This window comes from Marmota flaviventris, chromosome 10 (assembly GCF_047511675.1).
Source record: "Marmota flaviventris isolate mMarFla1 chromosome 10, mMarFla1.hap1, whole genome shotgun sequence".
NCBI lineage: Eukaryota > Metazoa > Chordata > Mammalia > Rodentia > Sciuridae > Marmota > Marmota flaviventris.
The window spans coordinates 57,686,937-57,708,190 of NC_092507.1; the positions used below are offsets into that span (position 1 = coordinate 57,686,937).

Consider the following 21,254-nt stretch of genomic DNA (forward strand, 5'->3'; position numbering starts at 1 on the left):
GTACAATGACTAGTAATTTGAGGCAGCAGAAGAGTGAGTGGAAAGAAAGCAAGAAAAGATAAATTTCTAAGCATTTGGTACCATCAGGGGTTTTTTACTGTTATCCCAGATACATGGTTTCTCTCCTTTGATTCAACAACCAAAAACTAGATGGCTCCTCTAGATGGAGCAAGAACATGGGGGGACCCTGGGTGTATAGGAATGGGGAGGGGGATCGAATCAGGTAACTAAAAGTGTATCCATGTGTATTTTCTCTATTTTCTCTTATCACAATGACACCTCCCTTTTTAATTAGTCTCCATATACCCTCTGTTTGTTTGTAATTCCTTGGACCTATCTTTTCCAGAGCAACTTCAACATATATTCAATAGTTTCTCATTTAATTCCAAGAAGTTAAATTTCCTTAGAGTATTGCTTTAAGTCTTCAGATCCTAGAAGCTCTTCCTTTTGTTTTCTCCAAGTAGCGTTTCTTTCCCCCTTTCAATTGAGCTTCTGAGCAGTTCAGGTTATGAATAACTTAAAACTCCCTAGCTACTCAACAAGATGAACTCAGGCACCAAAGCACGGACTTACTGCATAAAACTGGTTTTGACACAGCTGTGCTGCTTAATATTCTGCCCAGAGTCTGACTGCACCAGACATGATGTGCTTCTTTCCCAGTGAAACTTAGTTGAAACATTTGAATCCCTGAAACTAAATAGCTACACTAGAAACTATAAGATATTTGTGAGTCCGCATACATGACAACTGCCTAGAGGCTGGGTATGGAATAAGGTTAATAGTCCAAATAATGTTGGCAAAAGATCTCAGTGCTGACCTTAGAGAGGCAGCTCCAAGTGCTACCCTAGATAAAAGATGTTTACGTTCCCCTTCACTTTAACCACAAAGCTCGCACTTCTACTGCAGATCTCCACTGTGACAGAAAATTTAAAGCATGAACCCATATGTCCTACTCTTCTATAGGAGCTGAAAGAGCACTAGACTGGAGTGATCTAAACCCTAAGGAATCATCCAAGTGCCAGATCAAAATGTTTAGTGTCTTTTTCACTTTGAGTGTGGTGACTGTGAAAAATCTCTGTATGAAATAATCATGAATTCATAACAAGTATGATGTGTAGACAAGTACCTCATCAGGAGTATAAGAATCTTTCAGTATAGCTCAATGAAATGTTGATGCTAATAATCATTACTTTGCAAATAATGTTCTCAGAATAGAATAGCTACCTGCTCGTAATGCTCAATAATTTTAAGCTAAGAAAAATTGTACTCAGTTAACTTCTATGGATAATTGTTTCTCAAAATAAGAGAGTTAAAGAAACCAAATGCTGTCAATTATTAGATTTCTGTTTTAGGCTATAGATTTGATAACAAGGCATCTGAAATGTTTTAATTTTCCAAGGAAGTTCTATAGAAAAAAATTATTAATTATTTAGAATAATTTTAGATGCATCTGTTGAAGAGTAGCTAAGATGTAAATAAGTATTTAAATTCATTTGACAAGTAACATTAATAGTTCACACATTATAATTACTTCAATATAATTATGCAATTATCTTGTTTAAAAGGTAATTATTTAGAAAAATACAATATATGGTTCTACATCCAACTTATTTGATTGGTATAAATGAATTAATAAGTGGATTCAATCAAATCAATAGTCAGAATTAATGATTTTTTTGGACCAGATGTTTTTTCTGAGTTGCTATATTTTGTCTATAGACTTGAACAATAATGAAGAAAGATCTTGGCTTCAACATTGCAATGCTTTAGTTTAAGGCAGATTTAGGAGATAATATTTGTCTTTCATATGTGATGATCTCACAATGTGAAAGAGACCATGAGATTTGTAGCCAATAAAATGTGGTTACTATCTGTTTGAATTTTCAAAATTAATGCACTACCACAGGATGAACAATATTTATCCAAAGTCACTACTATCATGGTATCTAAGAGACAGATTTTATGCCTTTGAGTTAGCAGCAAGTGCAAGGCAGAATGTATCTTCTTTGCTTTTTGTCCTTTCTGTAGTTTTGGATGGTACTCATTATGTGCATAACTAACACTGTTGACTGTATGCTTTTTGTCTGATCAAGTGCATGTTTTTAAAAGAAAGTTACTGTTTGCCCGCTTAAAGTTAAATGTTATAAATTTAAACATGTTCATGTAATAATCAGTTTGTTGAGCATGTGTTCACATCCTGTCACATGATTATTTCCTCTACTCAGAATGCTGCTTACAAACACAACACAGTTAACCTTGGCATGCTGCCCTATGGAGGTATTTCAGCAATGCATGCAGGCAGAAGCATGACTTTAAACTTGCAGACTAAGTCTAAATTTGATCATCAAGAACTACCTCTTCAGAAAGTAAGTATGGACTGCCCTACATGTGTCAGCATACCAAAGCCAATTAATATTGTTTGTTCACTTAATGTATTTAGGCTGTACATACAACCCTGTTTATTAGACTCTTGTGAGTCCAAAAGGCACAAGGGTAAATAATGTAGAGCCTAAATTCTCAACTGCTAAATGTATATTTGTAGCTAGACTGATTATTGGGTTCCTGCTTTTGGGATTGAGCTTTGCTTTTTGGATTGAGCAGGTACATGGCTTTTTGTGTTGCTTTAAGGCTCATTTTTTCCTTATTCTTCATTTTTTCTATTCTTCTTTTTCTTTTTTTTTGTATTTATATATTTATTTTTAATTTTTTTAAATATATCCTTACCTTCTCTTAGTGATGCATTCTGAGAACAGAACTGGAAATTATTATTGGATTTCAGGTGATTTCTTTGGAAAAGTTGTATACCCCTAAATTAGAATGGAAATTAAGTGCTTGGTGCTTCTAAATACTTTTTCAGCCCACATTTTGGGAAATACAACACAGAAGTAAAAGAAGAAAAGCAAGTTTGGGGATAAGTTAGCAATCAGTGCCCTTCCTAGGTTAATGGAAAAGTAGCATGTTCACCCCTTTTTAAATGGAAAGGCAAGCACATTTGAAAGGGAATGTGCTATTAAGAGAAAACATTTTCATTGCCAAAGAAACATTTCTGCTTGTTTTATTTAGGCAAAATTGAGAATGCCCATTTCACCTATTTAAATTGATTAATGTTTTATCTCTTACATTTCAGTGCAACTGAGTCATTTTCATAAAATACATCATTATAGCTATATATTAATATAGTAATTAACCTAGTAAGTTTTTGTGGGAAAAAATAAGTACAAAATAGGGAAAACAGAGTGATAGCAGATTCCAAACATATTTCTTTCCTAATACAATTAATGAAAATGTGGAATAAATTTTCTTCTCAGAAAAATGAGGGTCATAAGTTCTCAAATTCATGTTTCAATGTCAAATTAGTCTTTAATAAAATTCCCTAACTCTCGACGGTTTGATTCCCACTGTGAATGGAGTAACAAAATCAAAAGGACACTTATATGCATAGCTTTTTCATCGCTCAACATCTTCTGGAGAAAAACACCCTAACTACATTGAGAGCATTTGAATATTGTTTTTCCAGTCCTCAGTCTCCTGTAGCACCAGTGGTGTGCCAATAACTTTCTCTTGAGGGAGCAGTGTTCTGATTTGTGGTGTTTGCTAATGTCAATATAAATTAATATAAATACTCCTAGTATGACCAATTTCAAAGTACCATCTTAATGTCACTGAACCCAAAAATGGGGTACATATGGCTGGCTCTCACAAACCAGCACAAGTTGGCTCCAGCACACCATCAGCATGGCCATCTTCAGTTGAGTTCCCACTTTAATGAACCCTGTTCCTCATATCCTCTCAGATATCCACGGCACCCATCATCTTTGCTAACCAAATCAATTTCAAAAAGGCCTTCAAACTTTTCTGCACTAAGGAATAGATAAGATATCACAACTTACATGGCCAACTTTCCTACAGGGACTGGGGATTAAATAGAAAGCAAATCTTTAAACTAAAATAATGAAATTTCAAAATCCATTGAGCTTATTAAAGAGATCTCACTATGAAGAAAGCTATTATCTGAACCATCTGAAATTATGTTAAATGGAAGCTCCCTAATTTTGCCTAATTTGGAGCCCTATTTACTTTCCAGATATGAACTAGTTACATATATGTTGCTGTATTAATTTTATGATATGGCTTGGGGTACCCTAGAGAATGGGTTCATTATCACTATAGCTCTAAAATATTCTATAATAGAAATAATACAGAATGCATTTAGGGACTTTTTAAAATCATCCTCACATGGGTATAGAGATAACCTACAAGAATTCTCTATGTAAACCACATTAAATTGCAATTCAGAACAGTTCAAATATTGAAACACTTTAGAATAAATTACCATTTAATACTTTATTTCCTGAACACACAAAAAAAAATTAATGAGAAAGAAGAAGAGGAAGAGGAAGTAGGGGATGAAAAGGGAAAGTACTTCATTACCCCCAAAAGATTTTATGATTCAAAAATTATCAGTGCAAGGCCTATAAGCTTTAAGCACTTAGGCATCTTCTCACTCCATCACCAATGTAGGAACCTTATGAGGCCTGAGTGTTTATGAGTGTCTCGAATTGCTCCCAGACTCTGTTTCCTCCCATGAATTCCCATCTAAGTATCTGTCCGTTCACCTCTGCCCAGTTATTTCTTCTTTGCAGAGCTTTCATTTGAAATTTGTTTGGTTTGTTTTCGCAAACCTTTAGTGTCAACCTTCCTTAAAAATACATTCTCTCAGATTATCCATCCCTGGCTGTGCTGGCCATTGCTAACTGGTCCTATGATGGATGCACCATTTCCCTGAATCCTTCTTGGCAGGAGAGGAGGCTGACAAGAATAATTTTCCTTTGATTTATAAATGCATAAAAAGTTATTATAACAAAATTTTGTCTTGCTACTTAATATAATAAAAATTAGTGTCTTGGGCATTTAAGATTGTTTTTCAGCCCCTATATGCTCATTAGCCATAAGAATTGCACTACCATGTAGTGCAACATCTATTTATAAATATGTCTGGTAAATAAAATTGACAAAACTGTTCATTCCTTGGTTGGGAAATTCTGGACCAGTCTCTATTATTCATAAAATTTCTGAATGATAACCCTGGCTGACTTCAGTTAGATATTGTAGCAAACTACTCCAGTATGTCCTAGAAAGAATGAATGACATTTCCTAACTAAGCTAAGTTCACATTTGCCCCTATTAAAAGTTAGTATAGGAAATGGAGGTGCAATGTACACTAATATGGGTGGTGCCCTGCTAAGGGAACACACAGGGCTGTCTCTTGCAACCAGGAGGAAAGAGCACCTGTCTGAATTTCTTCTACTGCACAGACATTGTCCTTAAATTGTGCTAAACTAATTAAGGATAGAACTATTTCCGAATGAAGATCAAATAATTCTGACACTTGATGAAGCACTTACATAGTAAATATTTATGTGATGGAAAGGAAAGACACTCCCAGATTTTGCTATGTATTTTGACTATTTCTAAATTTTTCATACTTATTACTTGCCAGGTCAAGTATTGTACATTTTTCGTGGATTGCAAACAAAATATAGGCCTCCTATACTATAAGCAGTAAATTATATCTTCTGTAACATTTTCATGGAATCATTTAAAATATTTTTAGAATGTCAACAAATATAGCAAAATCAATTTACTGGATTAATTTCCTTTAATATTTTCAGTTGTTGATATAGATGACCATTCTCAAGAATATTTAATAGTACTTATGAACATTTGACAAATAAATCAGCTACTTTAAATTATAAAATAATCAATATTTTTTATTTGTTCATTCATTCATTCATTTCTTTCTTCATTTATCATTTATTTACTGCCTTTCCAAAAAGCACTTAAGGCAACTTTCTATGATGTGATTAATGTTTCCATGTGCTTCTTTGGATGTGTTCTATTGTAATTGAGCTCAGTTACTGTCTTGAAATTTTATGTCATCAGAGACAAAGACAACATTGTAACAAAAATGTCAGTTCAATCTACCATTTTTATTATCTAGATTCATGCTAGAATAAATAAATATTTCCATTGGGAGAAAACTAAAGATTATGAATTACTGGGCATCTGCTGCTTATCAAGTGGCATGAAGTATTTTAAATATGTTATTTTTTTCTCATGACTCATTAAAAACCCTCACAGGACATAAATATCTCCATACATGAGGAAACTGAGGATCTTATCACAAAATATCTCAGCTGCATTTTTATTGTTTCACTGTTGAAGTCTTTGTACCTAGCATCATAGTAGACAGAATTTAAATCTGGTCCTGACTGGTACCCAGATTCAAGCTCTTTCTACAATACGATGATTCTTTCTCAAATGTTTGTAAAACCTGACATTTTCATAGAACATGAGTCATAATAGTTGATAAGCCTCCTTTGTATGCATTATTATCTCACATCATCTTCAATAAAATCTAGAGAAGTAAATATTATAGAATGTAAAAAGAATATACAAGTAGAATATTTTAACTAGTGACCCTAGTCATTACCCATGTGCCATAAGTATATGCTGTCTTAGTTGACTGCGCCTAATGAATGCTAGTAAGTTACCTATGCTTTTCAGACCCGCTTGCATTTCCTGAGCATTCAGTGTCACCAAGAAATATTCTTGGTAGCAGTGAAAGGCTAAAGATTATGGACTCAAGAAAATCACACGTAAATCATGTAGGTTACTGTAGCCCCAGAGACAATCAGCTGGGGAAGAAATCATTGGCCTTTCCTAATTCCCTGTTTGCTAGGTATCTGGCCGCCAATGTAAACAGTATGATCTCTTCTCTATCAAAGAAATAGATAATTTTATCTTATTTTTAATTCCTATTATCAGAACAGACCATAGAATCTACTACTTCTTGACTTATAGAATGAGACACTAATATAAATGAATTATAATTTCAGGGAAGGGGAGGCTGAAGTCATGGAAATGTATGTATTAAATATTTATTTTATGGAATTTTGCCTGGGAGAAAATGGCCCCATCTGTTTTATTAATTGATAAATTAATTGATACTTCTCTTGCCAGCTTTTGCGTTAGAGAAATCTAGAGAGCAATGTTTGCACCTAAACTATTTTTAAATTCTAATGTCCTTTCTTACTGGATCTATGCAAATGACTTAGGATCAGATAGTACCAACTTTGGTATGCATTTATTCACCCTAATGCCAAGGGTTACTTACCTAATGCCATTTTTTTCCCAGTGCTGAAAGCAAAGCAAGATTTATGCTGCACCTGGGGCAACTCAGCCCTATATTCTCGATTGATTGTGTTGCATTTATTATTGGCTACCTATCCCTCAAAAAAGATTCGCTTAGCTTTCTAATTATGAAAAAAGCCTTCAGCCTGTAAATCCACATAAATCCGCATAGACAGCAGCTAAAATTAACAAAATAATGTTAGTACTTATACAGATGCTTCATTGCCATTATAATGAAGTGCTGGTTTAAAAATCACTTGGGCATTGCATTACCACCTTCAGATTAAACCCTATAAAATCATAATCATTTAGAAACTAGTTCAGCATATATTTGCCTTTGTAAGACCTATTTTGTCAAAAGGCATGCTGAAGAAAAAATATATGTGTGTGTGTATACACACACACATACATAATTTCACTTGAAGTACTTTGGAGCAAATTGTTTTTAACACATTTTTTTTGAATCTGTGATAATGCCTTTATGAACCGTGTGCCAATTCCTAAACAAAATAGATCCTTGGGACATATCCTCTGGATATGTCCTTTGCAAAGTGCCAAATTCTAACATAACTCTCATAAAATTTTTAGCAAAATGCCAATAAGTATAATTTCACAAGAATATTGTGCACCCATCTATTAGCAGATAAGAGCAAAGGCGCTGGATCAGCTAAGCTGACCTACTCACAGATGTAAATGCTATTCATATATATCCTTATACACCTATACCTACAGACAGACATGCATTTGTCCGACATATACATGCTTTAAATATACTCAGATATGTACATATAAACACATATTCATGCATATTTGTTTTTCAGCAAAATTAGAAATCACTTCTTTCAATAGATACTTGTGGTCATTTATAATAATCAAAGTCATAAAAGTTAAATCTAGAAATGTCCACACTAAACTTGGGGCTAATATCTGTTCAGCAAGACTTCCATAGAACATTATTGCACTTCTTGCTACAAACAAAATTTTTGCTTTTTCACTAAATCATACTAGCCTATTATTTATCGCTATTTTTTTTAATTTCTTTTAGTTGAAGATGGATATAATATCCCTTTATTTTATTCATTTTTTATAAAGTGGTGCTGAGGATCAAACCCAGTGCCTCACACATGCTAGGTAAGCACTCTACCACTGAGCCACAACCACAGCCCCTTCTCTATTTTGAAATATTAAAAACATACAGAATTTAGAAACTAAGGAAATTGTGCATTGTGATGAGTTTCCATGTCTTTTATCTCTAGTTGGTTATATATGATGAGAGAAATAAGAGTCATCTTCACTCTTTAAAGTATTTAAAGAAAATATCAAGAATGTTGTATGAGAAATGAATAGCTAAACCTCAGTCTGATTATTTTTCTTTGGAATAATAAATTTCAACAGTGATAGCATCTGTTTTTTTCTACATTTCAGTTGTTCCTTTTCATTTTTATAGAATTTTAACAGTTCAGTAACTAAATTTATATACAATAGGTGTTCCTTTAGAAAAGAATGTGAATGTGCTATATAATTCACTTTTCAGTCCCTACCGCCACCACCCAACATCAGTAAATTATTTTTATGATCTTTGTATTTCACAACTAGGATATCTCATTTTGTAATCACAACTAGGATATCTCATTTAAGAAAACCAAAATGGCAGATAATTCTTGAAATTAATCATGGAAATTGCTTTCAGGAGATTCTTTTAATTTTGCTATCTAATCAAAGGATCATTTTATGTGTCTGCATGTTTATGTTCCTTCTGTCCCCTGTAATATAGGAGAATTGGTGTGATTGTTAATTGTCCTTTTTAAAAAGAGAGACTAATTTTTCCTCTAGTGAGAAGCCTAGACCATGATGATGTTAGGATTTTGATAAAATGGATTTAGTCATTTTATTCAATGCCAAAAAGAATGTTGTGATTCTCAATTGCTCTCTGACAGTGACTAAGTGTCATGCCTGGGCCAGTGAATCAAATGTAGTAGAGGAAACAGATGAAGATGGGAATGATACAGAGAGCAAAAAAGGAAACCTGTATTGAATTCTGGCCTTTTCTCAAAAACCTGTACTGCAAAGATCTGGTCCAGAGGAACATGCTTATTATGCCCTGTCACTAGCAAAGAACGCAACCCAGAAAAGACATGGGACCTAAAGAATAATAAATAAAATACTAGTCAGTACTGCTTAACCTGCATAACCATGTTTGCCTAATTTAGTATTTTGATTTTCCATATTTAATATTCAGAAAATATGTGTATGGGCATATGTAAACAAATTTACCTAGAGAAGATCAATATTAGAAAACTCATGCTTGAAAAAGACAGGCAAGCACTGGATAGCTGTCTGGTTATTTTCAGGTAATGTATTCTTTGAATGTGTTATGTACATTTTATTCTTCAAACACAAATAAATTTATCCCTAACTAACAATTCAAGACCTTAAATTCAGAAACATTTTTCTTTCTTCATACTTTCTAATTAAGCTTGTGAAAAAAAAAAAGAGTTTACATGGCCAAAGCAAAAGAAGAAAATTGAGTTGTCTCCTTACTTTTCATTATATTCAATAGAGTCTCACAATAAAATGCCATTTAAAATATTTCCAAGCAATGCTTTCTAAAAAGTGCATGTGGTCAGAATACAGATAGGTTAGTTACATAATTGTGTTCTAAAGGAGGACAAATAAAGACCATTCTGTATAAACAAATGAAGCCTGGCAAGCAGTCCATGGTGGCATATTATAAAGAAAATGACCCAGTCTCCCTTCAGGGTGTTGGAGGACAAGTCCTCACACAAAATACACTGTACATACAATTATTTTTTTTTTTGGACTAGAAATTGAACGCAGGGACACTTTACCACTGAGTTATATCTCCAGCCCTTTTTATTTATTTTTTTTATTTTGAGACAGGGTCTTACTAAGTTGCTCAGGTTCATCACGAAGTTGCTGAGGTTGGCCTTGAACTCGCAACCCTCCTGCCTCAGCTTGCCAAGTGACTGGGATTATATGTGTGCACCATAGCCCTGGTCCATACATACATTCTTTAACCAGGCTTTATTAGTAGGGATCCTTCAGCACATGTACAAAGAATGACGTGCCATGTCAGTCTCATAAGTATTCCCCAGGCAACCAAACAGTTCTTTTGTATCCTAAAAGTTAGGGGAGGAAAAGACCTTGTCCCTCCCCCAAAAAATGTTATACACATACACATACAAACTTTGTATATGTCACCATGTATCTTTCCAATAGAGGCTATCTTCCTTGTGGTATGTGATGACTTGCTATTACTCAGACTAGAATATTTAGTTCTCTCAAAATTTCTAGTATTAGTAACAATAAAGATAGATATATTATTATTTGTTAAAAATAATAAGCCAGAAATCAGTTTAAAAAGTAAAAATGTTATGAAGCTTAAATTATAACATGATTAATCTAAATAAATAAATTTGGTATCATAAACAATCAGGATTTATTTATACTGTGATTCTAATAACATAATATTTTGATGTTGTTTTAGCCTTTCCCTCAATCTACCTGCTGATAACGGCCTAGTACCATAAATCTTGTGCTATGCCAGTGTTAATACTATTTTGCATTAGTAAACGACATATTCTCCCAGAATTATTATAGCTTTATAAAATTTATTTTAGATTATGGCTTGGAATATTCGAAGTTCCATACTACGGATTATATGGTTTCTATTTATATTCTAAATGGTAAGATCATATTAAAGAGACAAATTCAGCAAGCTTTAAAGGTTGTGGTTTTTAACAATGGATTAATTTTATTCTGATTATTTTTTATTTAGGTACTGTAAATAATCTAAACTTTTCTTTAAAATTCAGTAAATAGCTCTAAGATTGTTATTTTACTTGTATTTCCAAAAAGCTGTTGGTTTAGAATTCTTACTCAGTAAATAGTATATAATAATATTTCCAGTTAGGATATATGTTTTTCTACAATCAAACAAAATTAATTTTACCATAATTATTAGGGACTCTTTTCAGAAAACTATGGTAAACTTCTATTACATCACTAAAGAATGCCATACCATTTTCGCAATAGACCCCGTCCCAGCAAAGCAACATTTTAGACAATGGACAAGAGGATGTATCTCCTAGTGGCCAATGGAATCCTTATCCACTTGGGAGGCGGGATGTACCTCCGGACACCATTACTAAAAAGGTAACCAATTTCAAATTGATGACACAAACCATGAACCTTGCACATCCATTGTAATCTGTAATCCATATCTTGTGTCTTAACATCATTTCTAACTTCGTGATAACTTTAGGCTAAATATTATTCTACAACAGGGAGTCTGGTTAATCATAAGTGCATTGAAATAAAATAATGAACACTGCCAAGTGTTCAGAGTTGGTAATGAATGTTTATAAAAATCCTGTCACTACTCGGCAGATACTACCACTCCTAAGAGTAGGCTGACACTCTTTTAGTGCAAGTACAGAAAGATGTGTAACATAGACTTCTATCTCTTAGCTTCAGCAGTGTGTTGTAGCCAATTTGCATAGAATGAAATTTGATCAGAAAAAAAATCGATTCATTTCTAAAGTCATAACAATTCACTCAACAAACATTTGTTGAGCAAGAATAGGACCACTAACATATGCTGAGCACTTGCTGGATGCTAGAGAAACAAAAATGAATAGGATATAGTTTCTTACCTCAAGAAACTTAATCTAATGAAGTACATCAAGTGATAAGTAGGTACTTATAATACCACGTAATAGGTCATCATAACAGGAGTGGAGAAAAAGCTAAAACCCAGCGGGAGATATTTTCAATGTATGTGAGAGACAAGGGATTTGCATTCCATAATGTATTTTTTTCAAACTCTTATTGAGCAATAAAAAGACATATAACACATTTTATTTGGTAAAATACAAGGCAAACCAATAAACATTGAAACAAAACTGATCCCTTTTATCAATCCAGGAAATGCCCAAGAGATGCCATTTCGTATTAACTAGGCTTGCAATAACTAAGAAATCTGAAAAACACTTGTTGTTTGCAAACATATGAGTAAAGAAAACTCTTACATTTCTTGTGGAAATATAAAGTACAATCACTTTGGTAACAAATTACGTTGTGAAGCTGAACATGCACATACCCTGTGTTTAAGCAATTCTCAAAATGTATTGAACTAGAAAAAACTCTCATACATGTCATTCAAGGGCAAACTCAAATGTGTATCAGCAGTAAAGTATGCAAATAAATTGTGTTATTCACACAAAGAAATATTTCACAGCAATAAAAAGCAGTAAACTATTATTACAATAATGTATATAAACTTTACAAGCTAATTCTAATGGAAAAACATGTTTTGGAAGATGTCAGACACCAAGAATATCATATTTGTAAGTCTCAGAAACAAATAAAACTAAAACGCACTGTTTAGTCATAAATGCATGAGTCATCAAATTATTTTTATAAGGATGTGGTAAATATAATATTTAGAATTATGCTTAACTCTAAAGGAAAGTAAGGGATAAGTTCAGGGAAGGTGCTATTACTGTTGTTGGTACTCTCCTGCTTCTTCAGTCCAATAGTGGTTCTAATTTTTAAGCTCAGGAGTGTTCATTTTATAAATGTATTTCATAACTTACATACCCATTACATAATTGAATATATTATTTGTAACATAGGTGATTTTTTTTTCTTGAGGACTATTTCAGTAACTTTTAAAGATATTTTAAGTATCAAATTACTGTATCCAAAGTAGTTGGTAATGCCATTGATTAGAAGGCATTATGCATGTTATTCATTTGCCTTCTGGATAATAAGCAGCACTGCAGGTAAATACAGTAGGATGTGATAAGTGCTGTAAAGATAGGATACAGGAAAAGGTACCTGCTTAGGGAGGGCACAAAAGGAAAGTGAGAACAGAAGAGTGATGTTAAATAAGTCTGGAAAAAGCAAAAGCCAGATTATATTGGGCTTTCTCCTGTAGATAATGGCAAGGGGAATATCAAAGTGTTCTTAACAGGAAAAGAATGTGATCAAATTTTCTTTTAAAGAACATTTTTATAGCTCTTCAGAGACTAACGTGGAGAGGAAGAAAACTGGAAGGAATAGAATCAACAAAGAAGTTTCTCTAGAAATCCAGAGGAGAATAGATGGAAACAATGGGTCAATGGAGAAAATGAATCGATCCAGTACAGTCTTAAAGGATGGTGCCAAAAGCATCTGGTGATTGACTGGACACGGAGAACAAAGATAGATAAAATCTCTGAAGCTGATATTCAGGTTTCTAATTTGGTCAAGTTAGTGATGATGTTCCATTCACTAAGGTGGGAGATACAGAAAGAGTATAGGTGGAAGTATGAGCAAGGGAGGGGAACTTAGATTGAAATATGTTGATCTGAACTATCTTTAGGGCATTCAACTGGGAATGCAATGTGGATATGTGACTATATTTATCTAAAGTTCAACAATCTTAGCTGAAGATTCACATTTAAGAATCACCAAAATATGTCATAATTCAGCCATGAGTGAGACAGAAGGATGATGTATAACTTCATAGGACACAAGCACTTAAGAGATGAATAATAGAGAGAAGGAAGAATCAACCATTTTATCAGTACAATGATTTCTACTACAAGTTATAGAACATTCAAGGAAAATGGCCTTGAACTTGAAGGAAATATTTAGTTACATACAAAGTGGTGAAGATCCAAGATAAGCCTCAAATTAAGTCTTCCATTCTGTATTATTAAAGACTTAGGGTGTTTTCCCTGGTTTCCACTTGGCCATTTACACTCTTTACTTTATTCTAAAACTGGTTCCTCTTTTCATGGTAAGGTGATTTCCAATGATAATTGGTCAGAGAAGCTGCTTCTTTCAAATCCATCTAGAGAGAAACAAGCTTTCAGTTGCTCTCTCTTATAAACAAAACCATTCTTCTTCAGATCTCTCCTCTTCACACTTCTCACTGATCCAAAATAGTCAAGGCCTTCCCATACAAGCAAGAGGAATGGAACTCTGTATTTGGCGTTGATTAACCAGTTGGAGTAGAATAGATGGGACTCTTAGCTCCAATGACCACTAAAAAAGTACACAAGGAAGAATAAGGAAAAGTGGAGCCTTGGAAGCCTAATGGGGGAAACATGTTTTAAGGAGAGGGTGGTCAATAGTGCCAAGAAACATGGAGCAAGATAAATATGCCTAAAGGCTCCTTGAATTTAGAAATGTAGAAAACTCAAGAAAGGAGTTTCCATTTGAAAGGAAGGAGTGTGTCGCAGTGGGATTTAGAAGGGCTAATAAGGAACTCAGAATGAATATTTATGATGGCAGACATATGAACGTATTTAAAGACTGACAATAAGAAGCTAGTCTTGAAGGGGAAGTTGGAAAAATCAGACAGGAAAGGAAGGAAATCAGCTTTTTTATGAGGCAAGAAGGGAAAAGGTACATGGCCAGATAATGAGGGGGTATTCATCAGAGTCAACATTCTGTTGCCTGAACAAAGGAAGGAGTCATATTCACTTACATCTCTGCAGAGGATAGCTGTCCTTTTGCTGTACAAGGAAAAGTGTTATTCATTTGTCACTCTGAATGGAACTAACAGGTATTTGCCTTATCCATCCATCCATCCATTTTTATATGAAGTCTGCTTTCAAAGTCCATACTAATGTTTAATCATATCATCATTGCAAGTCATCATGATCATTCGTTTGCCTCAGTACTTGCTTTAAAAACCCTTTGTAATCCTGTGATTGATTAAACATCTGTGAGCTCATCAACCTTATTAATGGATGATATAATTGTTTATCTGGAAACTGTACTATACTTTATAATTCTTGCCAAATGTTAAATAATATAATATGTCTTTAAAATTTTTATCACATCTTTAATGCACAAAGTTATTTGTATCTTCCTGCTTTCATGATAAATGCTTCTGATTACCCCATATTATTGCAATTCTGCCAAAAATAGGAGGTCTTAGAATTCTTAAATAGATAGGTCTACCAATTACCTTACCTTATTTAAAATTCTTTAGGTATTCAATTTTACCTTTGGGATATGTATTAGTTAAATATTTTAATAGTCATGAGTCTTAACCTAAAGAAATGAAGATGGTAACATTAGCCTAGGTTGTCATATTTACTCAAATAAGTGTAATGTTGCATTAGTATTCATTGGGTTTATATTTTACTATAATAAATATATATAGGAAATGTTTTTAAAAGTTAAATATTACTTTTGCAGTTGTCAAGAAGTGAGTAGTCATTGGACCAGACTACTCACTTGAGAATAAAAAGCTAGAAATTGAACTGTAAGTAAATGGGGAATCAAAGGAGAATACATGATGAAAGTTCTTAAGCATTCCAGTCTATTTCTCAAAGCCTCTGCACCAGATTTAAAACAAAAATCTCATCTTTGTGTGTAAGCCATCAGAAATTTGATAGAAAATCAATTTTATAAAAATACCCTGATTGAACTATAGCTCTCTGCTGTGGCTATCATAACTCTTTGGTAACTAATGTTGATAACACTCATGGCCATTCCTAGCGGTACTCCAAACACGCTAAAGGAAAAAATGAGGGCACCCTCCACAATGTAGATACCAAGATTCAGACACATAAAATAACTAGGCAAAAACGCTCATCTCTCAGCAAAAATTTCACTCCTGTATTTATTCTCACTGACTTGTGTGCCTGAGAGTAACTGAGCAATGTACAAAAGGTTTTAAGTCATGTCTTGTGTTTTTAATGGTGTAATAGCAAGTGACCATTTGTAAATTCCCTCCTGTATGTCAATTGCCAAAAATCTCAACTTCTGATGTCCATCAACTTAAAAAGAAGAATATGTCAGCCTTATGTAACACTCCCCCCAACCCACCAAATTCCAGTAAGTACTACTACAGGAGCACTTTAAGAAATGCTATGAAAAACTTTTGCAATGGCTGCAAATAACCACAGTTTCAGGAGAAGCACTTGAATTTTAGAATCCTGACTGTCACTTCTCTCCTTCCTCCAGTATGTTGGATTATGCTGCAGTCACTATGGTAATATTAGGTACTACATATTAAATTTTTGTATCAAGCATTGTGCTAAACACTTTAATGTATTTCCTAATCTAATCCTCTCAACAACCCTATGAGGTAAGCATTACTGTTTTATATATTTTATAAATAAGTCACATAAACTCTATGACTACATATTACTCTTGTATATTAACAGAAAATAATATGATGGCCACAGAGTAAAAGATCAATACAAAATATATGTTATTTTAAAATCAAATATTATACTCAAATTTGATTGAATTCTCCATAGGCATGACAAAACTTTTTGCCCTAATTCTAAATGACACATTATTTTAAAGTATTAGGAGTCTTAAACAGGTTGAATACCTCTGCAGAGATTTAAAGTTGAAGGATGCTACCTATAATGATATAATAAAATGTTGAGGCAGGAAAATTCAGCAGTAAAAAGGTTAAAATGACATATTAAAACAAATGAAACTTCAAACACGTCCCTTCTGAAACAGGTAGCCATGACACTTTGAAGCCTAGTGATGTGGAATCTAAAAATTCTTCAATATGTAAGACAAGACTACTCAAAGGTCTCTTTTAGTGTTGGTGAGTCTTCTCTACTTGATTGTCCTTTCCCAAGTGTTCTAGGTTAAGTGCATAACAGCTTGACAGTTGGAGAAGTACAAATGAATGCCAAGGGTATCAGAATGCACACAGAGGAAGAGAAAGACATAAAAATTTTGCTAGTTTAGTCTGAACTCACAAACTTACCCCTCATGATGAAGTTGCTGTGATTTTCTCATAACCACAATATCAGTTCAGCCTATTAAGGGCTTTGGGATATACCTAGGGTAGTCATCTTTGAGATATGCCCAGGAATTTAAATAATTTATCAGGAGAAACTAGAAGAAATGATATGGGTTGTACGTGTGTATGTGTGTGTGTGTGTATGTTCATGTTTTTAATATACTTCCCTTCCACCACCCAACCTCCAAGCTATTAATTTTGTTCCTTTTTTGAAGCTATAAAAAGTATTTTGAAAAGATTTTTCATTAAATTTTATTAATAATATTCATTCTCTATTTTAATTTTGGCATTTGTCAGAGTTTTAAATATAATACATTTAAATGTTTCTATATAAATGTAGAAAGGTAAGATCTAAAATATCTTTTGAAAATCTTAAACTGCTTTGCTATTGTACATCTGGCCAAACTATCATTTGTGTTTTAAAACAATTGGATCAGCTAGGCACAGTGGCACACACCTGTAATTTCAGCAATTTGGGAGGCTGAGGCAGAAGAATCACAAGTTTGGGGCCAGCCTGAGCAACTTAGTAAAACCCTGTCTCAAAATAAAAATAAAAAGGGGATGAGGGTATAGTTCAGTGGTAGGACACCCTGGGTTGAAAGCTCAGTACCACAAAAAAATAAAAATAAATAAAGCAACTGGATCAAAACTCTACTGAGATTGGTTTTTCATTGATTTTTTTTTCAATGTAATAGAAGTCAGTCTACTGTAGAACTTTTCAGAGGATCAGAAAAAACTGATGTCATTTTTAAATAAGTAGATATTTAAAAGTATAACATAAGAAAAATTACATTAACCTATAAATTTAGGAATTTAACATTTTATTATTTCATAAATATCTAACATTATAATCATTAAATTAGAGTTATTAAAGAATAACTTTCTCAAAACTTTTTCCACCAAAAAGAAACACTATTATCAGTTAATTGTATATGTGGAACTGGAATAAAAATAACTATAATTCTTGGTTTTTACAATTTAACTGAGACTCAGCACAGAGCTCTGGAGATCACTTATGCTAAAGAGTGGGGAGGAGCTTAGCTCATTCACAGAGAAATAGAGGAAAATCTGGTATAGATAAAAAACAGATGAGAACTTAAGTATTGGAGACAGTAGGAATAGTATAAAGTAGAGTAGATTTTAAGGCTCTCAGAGAGCAAGTAAAGATATGGAAGAAGCCAATATGAAAATCAACCAGGTCAACCTTGTATGTAAAAGACAAGAGAAATGGACATATTTCTTATTTCCATCAACATCAAAATAAAAAATATCTGTTCATAGATAGAGCAAAATTGAAATTGAAAAATGATTCTAAAACCTGACTGTCCATGCTATAACTAAACATTTCTTTTATAGAAGCAAATATGTCAGATAGAGTAGGTGTTTGCTCATGTTTTGTATTTTTCCCCTCCCCCCAAAAAATACATTGTTAACAGTGAAGAACTTCCCAGGAGTAAATCTTTATTCTTTTTCATCAGTCCACAAACAAATGAAAAGGATCTTCTCTGTCACTATGAATAATGCCAGCCTCAATCCTGGCTTTCTCATTTTCTTTCTCAAATCTCATTTTTCTCCAGCAAATATTTCACTGATCATAATAAATTCTTGGTTACTATGCAGTACAGCAAAACAGATCCGAATTCCTTAAACCTTAAACCAAATTGGAATTCCTTACTTAGAGTCATTTTTAACTCTAAGCATTTTTCTAAGCTTTAGGAAAAGAGATCTTTGAGTTGGTAGGTTGGGATTATCCTTGCTTCCCCCATACTCTGCCCCTCATTCTACTTGCAAGGTGTCACCTAGAATTTGGTCCTGAGCACTATAAAGACTGCATTGATACCCGTGATTATAACATTCTATTGTAGGACTGTTGAGGAAAGGTGGCTTCAACAAGATATAGTGATCAGATGTTTTTGTTGTCAGTAAGCTCTACAAAACAAGAAATGAATCAGTAAAAGGGAAAGTTGATGAAATCATACAATTGCAGATTTTTTTTTAATTAAGAATATTCAGCCCAATCATTGAGCCACCGAAAAAATATTCTTATACAAATATGTGCAGTTTTTCCTCTTGACCAAAACCTGCTTTTGTACGGGGACATAGAAGAAAAGTGGAACACTGTGAATGTGTCAAATGTATCCAAATACAAAGGAACTTTCTCATCCCTAAGAGACTCTGAATGTTTTTCTCTTACTTTCCTTGGAGTTTTGGTCTCTAGAAATAACCTAGAACTGACTGTACTACTAGTAAGTACTCCATTTCACCCTCTTATTGGAAAGAACCTTTTAAAGGATATTTCCAGTAATACCAGTTGCTTGGCAGACTTTCAGATCCACTCTCAACAAACCCTTCAGATTAGGAGAGTTAAGAGTAGCAGCGATTGGTAAGTGCAAATTATCTTATGTGACTTTTGTGATTAGAGATCAGTTATTGTTAGGTACATGAAACAATTAAAACATTGTTAGAGGAATCTCAAAGAGGAAATTCTTTGGGATTTCTTTTTTTTGTTTTTTTTTATTTTTATGTGGTGCTGAGGATCTAACTCAGAGCTAGGCGAGTGCTCTACCACTGAGCCACAATCACAGCCCCTCTCAAAGATTTCTGATACTTTTATTAGCGATAAATTATTGACGTATTAAGAGACCCACTAATTTCCCCACCTAATAAATCCGTGTCTCTATACCTACCAAACTTGCCTCAGCATGATTTTTATGGTAGTATTATTAATTACTCCTCTGGAACTGTATAAAAGACCTTGTTGAGGTTTTACAAATTTTAATATGCAAAACAACCCAAAGTTCAACTACAAAAACATCCAAAGTCTCAAATCAAGTTACACTCATTTTACGTAATCAGTAAGGGAACTCTTAATCAGATAAACTAAATAGACTCTTTTAAACTATAACTTAATTGATTGGATAATCATGTTATCTTTTCAGAAAATCAGCACAGTCATGCATTTTGCTGTATTAGAGGAAGAAAAATGAATATATCCAATTAAATTCACTTTTCTCCATAACTGCAAATAATTAATAAAAGATAGAGGGAGCTTATATAGAGAGACTTGCTTGTTAAACAAGAATTATTTGCCAAAGCAAGATTAGATGGCTTTCCCAGAACCAGGAAGAAAAAAAAAAAGAGAGAGAGAGAACATGGCCTGGAGGAAGTCAAAAATTCTATGAATATAAGACCCTTGTGAGCAGCTCCATAACTTATTAATAGCTGAATCAGGAAGGAGGGTTTGAAGAAATCAATGAAATAATTTTCTCTATTTAATGATCCATTTCAAATATATATTTTGTTAATCTGAAAAGTTAAGCTGATGTATTTCTAATCAATTCATTTTAGTATTATCTAATTCATAGCTATATGAAGACTTTCTGTTATGTAATTAGATTTATTCTCAAAAGTAATATGGATAGGAGGTTGTGGAAATGTGAATGGAAAATTCTCTTAAAACAAAAGTGACAGCTAAGTAAAACATTGCTTAGTTTCACAGTCACTGCTGTATTCCATTTTTCTTACTTGATGCAGCTTTATTCTTTAACTCACAAAATGCATCCCTTTATCTCCTAATACCAGAGAAACAATGCAGCTGTCTCTAGTGTTGAAGGACATCACTGTCACAAAATCAGGGACTGTTCTCATCCAGACTGACTCTAAATTATTCCTTTAATAAAAGTGAAAGCCAAAAAAATGTCTATCAAATAGCTATTAAGTCCAAGGTAGAAAATAAACTTGTCACAGATTAAAGCAGTAGAAAGAGTGGTAGTTACTTAGTCCATCAGTATTTGACATAGGTGTTCCTTAAAATAAATGACTATTCTTCTTCAGAAAATTGAGATAACTCAATAACATTTATATTGTCTTTGTTTTGAAGGAAATTTAAAAGAAAAAAACAAACTTAATCCAAAGCACTAAAAATATCCATGGTTGAATACGTAATTTGAAGACCTAGATAATATGACGATAATATGGATGATCAAGAATTGTTGCCAAGCTAATATCCTCAAGTAGCTAAGATTACAGTTCTTACCACTTAGTCTTTTTCTGGTTTGCTCCACTAAATGGAGATTTATAAGGTTTCTATGGTTCTTAGAAATCTTAAGAGTGAAAGAAATTACTTGCAAATATTTCTTTACTGTTAAAATCTTCCTCTTCCTCTTACTGTATTTTGGGAGTGTTTGCCACTGTCCTCACAAAGCACTGCAGGTTGAAATGTGTAGGCTTAGATCTAAAGCCATCATCCTGCAGTCATGGATGC

The 21,254-nt window shown here is 33.4% G+C and overlaps 1 protein-coding gene across 2 annotated transcripts in view; it reads left to right on the forward strand.

Moving 5' to 3' along the window:
* Positions 1 to 21,254, forward strand: part of Lrrc7 (leucine rich repeat containing 7) — a 429,867-nt gene that overhangs the window by 354,571 nt on the left and 54,042 nt on the right. Inside the window, exons 21-22 of one of the 2 annotated variants that reach the window (XM_027949501.3) lie at positions 2,226 to 2,366; positions 11,251 to 11,370. In XM_027949501.3, the coding sequence (XP_027805302.2) occupies positions 2,226 to 2,366; positions 11,251 to 11,370 (261 nt within the window). The remainder of the gene's footprint in view (positions 1 to 2,225; positions 2,367 to 11,250; positions 11,371 to 21,254) is intronic. The other variant, XM_071618746.1, reaches the window with a different exon arrangement.